This window comes from Palaemon carinicauda, chromosome 3, assembly GCF_036898095.1.
Source record: "Palaemon carinicauda isolate YSFRI2023 chromosome 3, ASM3689809v2, whole genome shotgun sequence".
Classification (NCBI taxonomy): domain Eukaryota; kingdom Metazoa; phylum Arthropoda; class Malacostraca; order Decapoda; family Palaemonidae; genus Palaemon; species Palaemon carinicauda.
Window position 1 is genome coordinate 122,053,939 of NC_090727.1, and position 10,347 is coordinate 122,064,285.

Genomic DNA, 10,347 nt, shown 5'->3' on the forward strand with positions numbered 1-10,347 from the left:
CCCTATTCTTTTATGCTTTAATGTTCCGGCAAATTTCGTTAATTAAGGCATTTACTCTGGTCATAATAAAGCCCAAGTTACGTGAATCGGGTGAGTAGGTGAAGCAATTCGAATGCATACACTCCCCCGTCCCTCCTCTCTCATTTCTTCCCTCTGTCTAGACCCGCCTATCCCTCCAGTAACCCCTTGTCCTAGTCTCTCCAGTGTCGCTTACTCTACCTTTTCTGCAACCTGCCTGTTATATTTGTTAATAACTGATGAAATTGATATGTTGGGTCCTTGTTATAATTCTTATTAACATTTCATGATATTGCTGTATTTCATCCAACTTGATGAACCTGCCCTGAGGGCTTCTTTCAACTGTGTAAAAATAATGAAACACGTTTACCAAAGGCAGGATTGATGGCCTATAACCCCCCCCCCCCCTTGAAAGGTAGAGTAAATGTAATCAAGTGTTATATAAGTTGACCGAAAATTTTACGGTGTATTTGCTCACTTTACCATTAACAATCATAATTTGGATATCTGCAATGGCTTGTGCCTAAGCAGTTTGTTGTCTCATGTTTGTTTTTTCTGAGGAGGTTTTCCCATCATATTCATGACTGGCATGTTAATTTTCTCCAGTAAAATCAGAAATGTATTTACATTACGTCTCCATTCCATATACAGAAAGGAACAAGCTAACAATAAACTAAGGATTAGTCTTAACAGGTAGGAGAAACTTCAGGTTTGTTGGACACACAATAACACAATGTGGCATAAGAAACACAAGCATATTAATGAATAAGTAAATCTTAATAATTACCCTATAATTTATTCCTTATATAAACATATACAGATACACATACACACACAAACACACACACACACACACATATATATATATATATATATATATATATATATATATATATATATATATATATATATATATTATATACACATACATATATACATATATATATATATATATATATATATATATATATATATATATAATGTGTGTGTGTGTGTGTGTGCATGTGTATGTGTGTGTGAGTGTAATTGTGTAATATCAATCCAACAAATTATGTAATTTGCAGATTTTTCATCATAATTTTATAGACTATAATCATTTGTGTCACAGCATAATTCTGTTTGTATTCTACAGCTTTTGTTTATTATACGCAAGCATTTCAAGGAGAATGGAGCCCATTAATCCTGCCTTTGAGAAACGCGTGTTTCATAATGTAAACACAGTTAAAAGAAGCCCTCAGGGCAGGTTCAAGTTGGATAAATAGGCTAAAGGCTATAAACTCCTTATACACCCTGACGAAATGCAACAATATCATGAAATGTTAATAAGAATTATAACAAGGATCCAACATATTAATTCTATCAGTTATTAACAAATATAACAGGTTACAGAAAAGGTAGAGTAAGCGACACCGGAGAGACTAGGAAAGGGGGTTACTGGAGGGATAGGAGGAGGGTCTAGACTCTAGACACAGAGGGAGGAAAGGAGAGAGGAGGGACGAGGGAGTGTAGGCATTCGAATTGCTTCACCTACTAACCGGATTCACTTGACTTGGGCTTTATTATGACAAGAGTCATAATTAAAGAGATTTGCCGGTGCATTAAAGTATCAAAAATTAGGGGGAGGTCAATATGGTAGATATTAAAGAAAAACACACAATTTTTTTTGCCTGAAATGCATAGTAGATATCTGTCTACTGTAGGCTCTAGAGCCTTTAAAAATGCGGCCCCGAGACTAAATTAATAAGCTCCCATTAGACATGTGAATGATTGAAGATATTATGGCTTTCAAGCAAAGACAGTAAAGCGAAGACAGGAAACCCTGCCTATGAAAAACTCTTGCGCCTTAACAGCGCCATCTATTGCGGACGCACCCTACTAATTACCAAAAGAATAAGAGAAACTACGAGGTTTTTCGTTTTTTGGAAGGTTCATAGGTAACTATAAAATTTATCCAATAATTGGTCTATCATTATTCATCTAGTCATTTTTCATATATTTATACTAAATCATATTGATCATTAAACTACTTATATTCTTTTTCATACTTATATAGGTTGTAGCTTGTTCATTTACAAAATGCAAGTTAAAGTTAGGCTGTGTATTTCATGTATATATAATATTACAAATATAACTTACAGAATATGCGAAAGACATGCACCGGAAATAATCCTTGTGCCTAAGACAAAACTAGGAGGGGAGAAGATTAGTGGTGGGTGGTCCGATATTGTTTTAAGCTATGGTAAGCAGCCCATTTAGGAGAAGGACACTCCGAAATCAAACCATTGTTCTCCCGTCTTGAGTAGTGCCATAACCTCTGTACCATGGTCTTCCACTGTCTTGGATTAGAGTTCTCTTGCTTGAGGGTACACTCGGGTACACTATTCTATCTTATTTCTCTTCCTCGTGTTTTGTTAAAGTTTTTATAGTTTATATAGAGAGATAGAAAGGGATATTAATAAATTAAGGGAACAAGGGATAATCGAGGAGAGCGAATCCCCTTGGGCTTATAGCATCTTGTTTTTCCAACTAGGGTTGTAGCTTAGCAAGTAATAATAATTCCATATGAAGATATGGTCAGAAAAGATGCTCCGATTTTTTTCTGCATTTAATGTGATTTTTTTCCTAGAAGTACGAGTTTGTACTTATATTAGTGAAATAAGGGCCTCTTGAAGTGGCCATAGCATCTATTAGGCCCTGTTTCAATGTATAACCTCGGACTTTGAGAAAGTACTCGTTCTGCAAGTTATAATCATATATACATTCAATATACAACCTTACCTTAACTTTGCATCGATTAATGCGAGGAATAAATGCACCAGTAAATGATAGTTTATGCTTGCAGGACATTATATTCAAATTATGCTTCCTGCGTTACACATGTCGACGGATTGCTACAATTGTTTTGAGAACTTGAATTAGCGTTACCAGATTGTTAGATACCAAATTCTCTTGAGAAGAATAGAAAAAAACATAATTATGAGCTTGAATAAATAAAAAAGAAAAAAAAACTTTAGTACATTATTTAAATGATACATTTTGTTTTATTCATAGTGTAGTATATATTTGTGTAATGCCTGAAAAAATACTCCCATCATTGTTTGAAACGAACGCTGGGGAAATTTGTCCATCTGGTAACACTGACTTGCGTATGCAAGTAGCAGGGTGACAATTTCAGCGCCACCTGTTGCAGATGAGCCCTACTAAAGCGGCCAAATCCTCAGAGAAATCCAAGCGACATTCCTGTCTTCCCTTTAGGATATTGTCTTTGGTTTCAAGAGGAAACTGAGAACTTTCTTGTTCTCTAAGCGCTTCGATAGTGTGGATTTGACAATAAACGAGCAATATACGGTGTGAAAAGTTGAATGCTTTCGAACTCTGTAATTAACTTGAAACAAGAATTAAGTAATAAGTGCAGTCAAACTTTTGATATATTTTTACTCTATAAAAATAGATTAAAAATATTATTTCATAAGAATAATGTTATAAACTACTGTAATGTTGTTGTAAACATTATAATTTTACAAAGATAAACAAAATGAAAAATATTACAAAGAGGATATGACTGCAAATGTACAGCCCACTGTGCGAATGAATGCAAAACGAGAAACAGTTGACAGCCATTTTCCAACGTTTTTTATTTTTGTATTCTGCAGTTAGTCCATATTTCTAAAAATGACGCCACAACGCTTGTCCTAGGTGAAATTGACAACATTTTATTTTGGTTTAAATGCTTAAAGACCGCTCATGAATGGCAAATACAACGGACAGTGACATTGCCCTATCAAGCAGAACAATGCCGTAGACTGACTGACCATATATACATATGATCAGCGCCCAAGCCCTTTCTCCACCCAAACTATGACCAAGGAGGGCCAGGCATTGGCTGCTAATGACTCAGCAGATAGACCTATTGGCTCCCCCAAAACCACCCTCCTAAGCTCACGAGGATGGTAAGGTTGCAGCGACCAAAGAATTCTACTAACGTGTTCTAGCGGGACTTGAACACGTCTGGCGACAACTAGTCAGGGACGTTACCACATCGGCCACATCGGTGTTCGAATACAAACTTGTAATGACATTTATCCTTACCTGTGCGAAGTCCTAATGAATCGATGTAGGATTAAAAGTAAAGTTTCCCTCGTTACATAATTCTATAATATTGTGCCACAAGTCACCATAACTCTCCTCTGTTTTATGTGATAGTGGTGGATGGTACAACACAAACATACGCTACTGAGGTCTAGCGATGGCGGGCAGGGCAGCCGGTCGGGACTACGGTCCACCCCAAAGCCAAAGCAAAGTTCTTCAAAAGAAAGCAACCGTGTTACCCCCATACGAATGGGAAAAAGGCACTGTGTACAAATGATTATAGAATTTTGGGCAGCATTTAAATGATCCGTCAACATGTGAATGTTTGCAAGTATCGTGCCACTGACTTGAGAAATTAATTCCTGCGAGCTCCTCGCAATTAAGAACCAGATAACTACTGAGTTATCAGTCAGCCAAATACGGAATTGTCACCAAGTGATAACCAGTTCAAAAATACTTCTGCTTCTTTTTCCATACTCTGATTTCGGCCAAATGATATGTACCATTTCGAGGAATTTTGATATTTTGTTGCCCAAACGAAATAATGAATAGGCGTTCAAATGATACATTGACTAATCCCTAACTTCGCCCAAATGAAATGCTCCCTCATCGATAATAGTAGTTAACCTTATGAACTCATTTCTGGCAGTCCCTAGGGGCCCTTTTTTATTACCTGTCCCTTTTTTATGATTATCTTGAACAATTTGTTTTTCGGTGTGGTAACTGTGCTTCAAAAATTCTATTTTAATCTCTTCTTGGGCATCTCAAATTTTCCGATATCTTTAATTTCGCAGACAATTTCCTGAATACGCCTGGTTCTTTGAGCTCAAAGATTCTTCCTCTATTGTCGAATACGTCTTGAATCTATTAGTTTATATTCCTTCATGCTTCTAGTTTAATTATGTTAATGTTGTCTGTGACCTCGAGGCTTTCTATCATATAATATGATTTTACACTTTGTTACAGCATAGGTAGAGATACTCATTTATAATTTATTATTGCTTTCAAAGGTAATCAATCGAGCTCTTGTTAGAATGTGCACGCCGCCTTGTGCAGAGTTAGATTTTCTGTCAAATTAGCCGCCATATTAAAAAAAAAAAAATAACTTTGATCTAGAACAATGAGTTTGGCGGTTAATTATAAAGCAGCTACAGCAGTTTTACACAGGAGTCTATTTATGAATTTTCGTATAAAAAATAATCTGTTTATTTATAGTTTTATAAATCAGTTTCTTCTCTGTCGATCATGAATGGCAGAGGCAATGGACAGGACAATGTCATAGCGACTGACCATATATCAATTTGATTAGCGCCTAAGACCATCTCCTTTATGCTAGGACCAGGGAGGGCCAGAGAATAGTTGCTGATAACCCAGCAGGTAGGCCTATAGATCTCCAAACCTTACGTGGGGTTGGGTTCCAGCGTTGGCAGCGAGTAATAGGTCTCTCAAACTCCCCATCCCTAGCCCAAAAGGACGGTGAGGTTGCAGACGCTACTAGAAACTATGGAACCTTCCTCCAATAGATTGTCAGGGAGAGATGCTTCCAAGTAGCTACCACAACCTTCGTTGAATAACTCCTTGCATCAAATCCAATTTTTCTTTTCGTTAGAAAGCTCCTTTGGAAAGTCAGGCTGACATACCATTGGGAAAAAAGAGACGTCCAAAAAGGAAAAAATTCTTTTATCAATTCGTTTATCATACTTGAGTCGTCTTCCGTAAAGCTTTCAACATCTAACAAGATTTCTTTCCCTATAAATTTGTGATCGGCACGTACTGTATCCATTGAAAATAGTTAAGCACTTACCTACAGTCAATAATAGAAGAACAAAACTTTTCAGGATGGCATTACAGCTGTAAGGAAACACAATCACCGATAGCAACATCTTAACACGCTAAATTTTTACAAGTTTCTAAGCTCGGCGGCAGGTGTTGCACCGCTTCAGCTCGGTCAGGATGTTCTATCCCTATCACACTCACTTTTGTAGGAATTCAAATGTCAGATTATTCTAATCAGAGAAACTCAAGATAAATGACCTAAACAGGATATGCTAATCTATGCACGCACACCTGAATGTATTATGATTGTAGTTCACAAATACATTACACTTTTTCTGTGCATTAATAAATGTGTTAGTACATTGTCACAGACATATACACAAGTAACCGCCCCCCCCCCCCCCCCAACACATAGATGGATAAATACTTAGATATTTATGTAGATAAATATGAAAAGAATTTTACATTACACCGGGATCAAACCTTGGTTCCTTCAAAAGAAAGGGAAGGGCGCTATCAATCATGCCACCAAAGGCTTCAGAAGATGATGGAACCTAAGTGCTAACTGCATTGCAGGATTTACCTGGTCAGACCATTTTCCTGCATACCAGCAAGTTTTACCGAGCTTCCTGACCCACTAGCTGACTCGATTGATGGCTTTCAATTTGAATTACCCCTAATGAGTAAACATGGAGGATAATTAACTTGATATAGTGTTAGAATTATAATAGTTTCTACCCCACAATGGGATATAACCCTCGCCTCTGCAAATGAAAGGCCAGGCTCAGTCCCAATGTGAGGTAGAAATCCCTTTCTATCTGAACACGATATTGTGTTCATTTTCATTATATATATATATATATATATATATATATATATATATATATATATATATATATATATATATATGTATATATATATATATATATATATATATATATATATATATATATATATATATATATATATATATATATACATATATATATATATATATATATATATATATATATATATATATATATATATATATATAGTATACTGTATATGTATTGGTGTGCTACTGTTATTAACACACATTCGGGTTCCTATCAAATGTCATCTTCAATCTGTTGTATATTAGACTTGGTATGTTACATCTTCAAGTAAGTCTAGGTAAGTTAATTTTAAATTAGTTTATTCTTTAAAAACAGTTATTAACATCTCCATCACAGGAGTATAGATGGTTTGGTCGGATGACCATTCCGTATGACATCTAAGTAAGAACTACTACAAATATCCTTATTGATGTTAAAGTTTAATTAGTTATCTTAGCACTTAATGATTTATTGTAAACACAACATTAATACCGGAAGGTACTTAGTTCCGTTCTCAGAGACAACTCTTTCTCACGGCTTGGTTGTGTTTACTCTTCATGAAAAATGTTACATTGCCAAGGTTTGGCATTCGCATCCTGTTTATGACATGACTGGCATTTCTCACACTCTCCTACTTCCACAGTGACCTCTTAAGTCATGTGTTTTAAACATGTAATTATATATATATTACATATGTAATATATGCTTGTGCGTATTTATTCGCTCACAAACGAATATATATATATATATATATATATATATATATATATATATATATATATATATATATATATATATATATATATATATCTTTATCCTACGCATACTTCATCTTTGGAGAGGATGGCCCCTTGTTGTTACTCAGCAATTATACTGGTTGGGGGGGGGGGGGGGGGGGGGTGGGGGGTGGGGGGGGGGGAGCGGAGATGCTTGTCACAACATGTTCTTGAACCGAACAAGCGCTGATACTCGTTTTTAGATGAGTGAATTGATGGTCATTAGGCTGAGGCTGATCCCAGTATCTAGCAAACTTGATCCGAGCACTATTCCAATTACATCCCGCGTTTAGCATTTTCCTCTCCAAGCTACGAAGAAGGATAAGGGTTTAAATTAAGTGGTACATATGTACATATCAGTGGATGTCAGATACACCCATATAAAAGGTGAAGTAAATTTATTCTTCTTTTTGTGATATAATGTTATTTGGTATTTCTTTCGGTTAGAAGTTTTTACCTAAATGCTGTATAAAATGTAACTCACTAATCATTTGTTAGATCAAGGGAAATACAACGGTCGTAAGTGGAAAGCATAACTAATTGAAATCCTGTAAAATTCCGAACGGTAAATTATTTGAAGATTTCTCTTTCACCGAGAAGTTGAATGTTGATTAAATAGGTGCTGAATTCTTGTATATCAGCGAACTCTCAAAATTACCCCACGAAAATCAAGATAGATCTGTTTGAGCTTCTTAACAGTATCTGACTTGGGCAGAGATATATGTGAACTTAAAACAACATAAAGCAGATTAAAAGAAGCATGATTTTCGGTAGAGAGGTAGAGAGTGACCCACACTTCAGGTCTCATTGTTTATACTGTATAATTATGTAAAACTCTCGTATATCATAATCTTTATTATCCGACTCAATCATTGAGAAATAAAACTGGTTAAAAAATTCACGAACAATGATGCCCTCAGTTTCTCAGTTTCTGATACCAGAAATGGTTCTGCCAAACTATGTATATCAGACTATCAGAAGTTTTCAAAAGAAAAAAAAATAACAATTTATATTATGTTAAGGGAAATGTTGGGAGAAAAGTTATGGTCGAAGTAATAGAAATAAAATTTTGATCCAAAGGTCGATTATGGGAAAGGGTTTTATGGAAAGTCTTATATAAAAAGTAAAAGATCATTAAAGTGCGTTTCTTCCAAAACCAGAATGATGACCCAGAGCAATTCATTGTGGTACAAGTTAAAGTTTACCAGGTAGAAAACCACAGCATGCGATTAATGAGGAAAAAAAAAAAAAAAGACTCATGGCAAGGTCTAAGGATGATCAGATCCCCTTTTTAAAATGAAAGAATGAAGACATATTACAGAGAATTTTTTTTCTTTTTTTTTGATGGAAAGCTTCACTGAACAACTGTTTCCCAAATAAGAGAAGATTAGCTAAGGTAGGAGTAAAATAATGTACGATGAAAGGAGTGTAAGAAGGCAGTCAGTTAAAACGAAAAAGGAATAGAAAAACAACCAGACACAGTGAGCTATGAGATATTGTGTAAATAATTGGTAGATCTGCTGAGATCTCAAATTTTTTCATTCCTAGGACTGTAACGTCAAGCGCGTACATGAATGGCAAGTTCACCTTGTGAGGAGGCGTGTGAGACAGCTCTGCCTAATCAGGATTTTATCAGTTGCATTATGGAATATACATTAGACGTGAATTAGATGTTACTCGTATATATATATATATATATATATATATATATATATATATATATATATATATATATATATATATATTATTATTATTATCATTAATATAACTATTATTATTATTAATATTATTACTATTATTATTATTATTATTGTTATTATTATCATTATCATTATTTAATTATTATTATTGTTATTATTGTTATTTTTATTATCATTATTATTATTATTATCATTATTATTATTATTATCATTATTATTATTATTATTATTATTATTATAATTATTATTATTATTATTATTATTATTATTATTATTATTAGACTACGGAAATGGAACTAATATCATGACGATGAAGAAGTGTGTCTAAAGCGGAAGTGAGGGTTGAGTCTTTGATGAGAAATATCTTTGATTTTCAGGTTCGCCCAAAAAATTGCCACAAACACTAATCTGCTGGACATCAATTCAGAAGAAAATCTGCGAATGTTTGGCACCAAGATACCCCAGTTACCAAAAAAAATAGTTATTCACGTGACAGATATTTTCTAAATATTTCCTTGAATAAGGCTGGTGTTTGTCTTGAATCCAGACAAATACACTATGGCAGCCACCAGAATATTCACATTGGGATGATAGTAAAAAAGAATAATCATTCATAAACAGATGAATAAACAGATAAAACACTGTATTGTATATATATATATATATAAATATATATATATATATATATATATATATATATATATATATATATATATATATATATATATATATATATATATGTATATATATAAACATATATATATATATATATATATATATATATATATATATATATATATATATATATATATATGCGTGTGTGTGTGTATGTTAAACGTTATATGGTACGTGCAATTCAATGATATCGTTTCCAATTTACATATTCCTTCCATGCATTTGAGCATCAAACTTCATTATACCCATTTAAAAAGCTTACGCTGCATATTATGGTTTTTGTTAAACATCACATCTTTAAAGCAGAATATTTAACGATATTTCCTCTTTCCAAGTATTTTGGTTCAACCCAAAGAAATGCAGGAGTCCTGTCCAGTACCGATAATACGATCTACTCTATAGTCTTAAGAATTTGTAAGATTTCTTTTTCATCACAGGTCACTTACGCTTACTGTA

At 34.0% G+C, this 10,347-nt stretch overlaps 1 protein-coding gene across 1 annotated transcript in view; it reads right to left on the bottom strand.

Annotated features, from left to right (window-relative positions):
• Positions 1-6,058, bottom strand: part of LOC137638457 (endoribonuclease CG2145-like) — a 58,997-nt gene extending 52,939 nt beyond the window's left edge. Inside the window, exon 1 of the mRNA XM_068370528.1 lies at positions 5,912-6,058. Coding sequence (XP_068226629.1) covers positions 5,912-5,990 — 79 coding nt within the window. The 5' untranslated portion in view covers positions 5,991-6,058. The remainder of the gene's footprint in view (positions 1-5,911) is intronic.
• Positions 6,059-10,347: the final 4,289 nt, after the last annotated feature.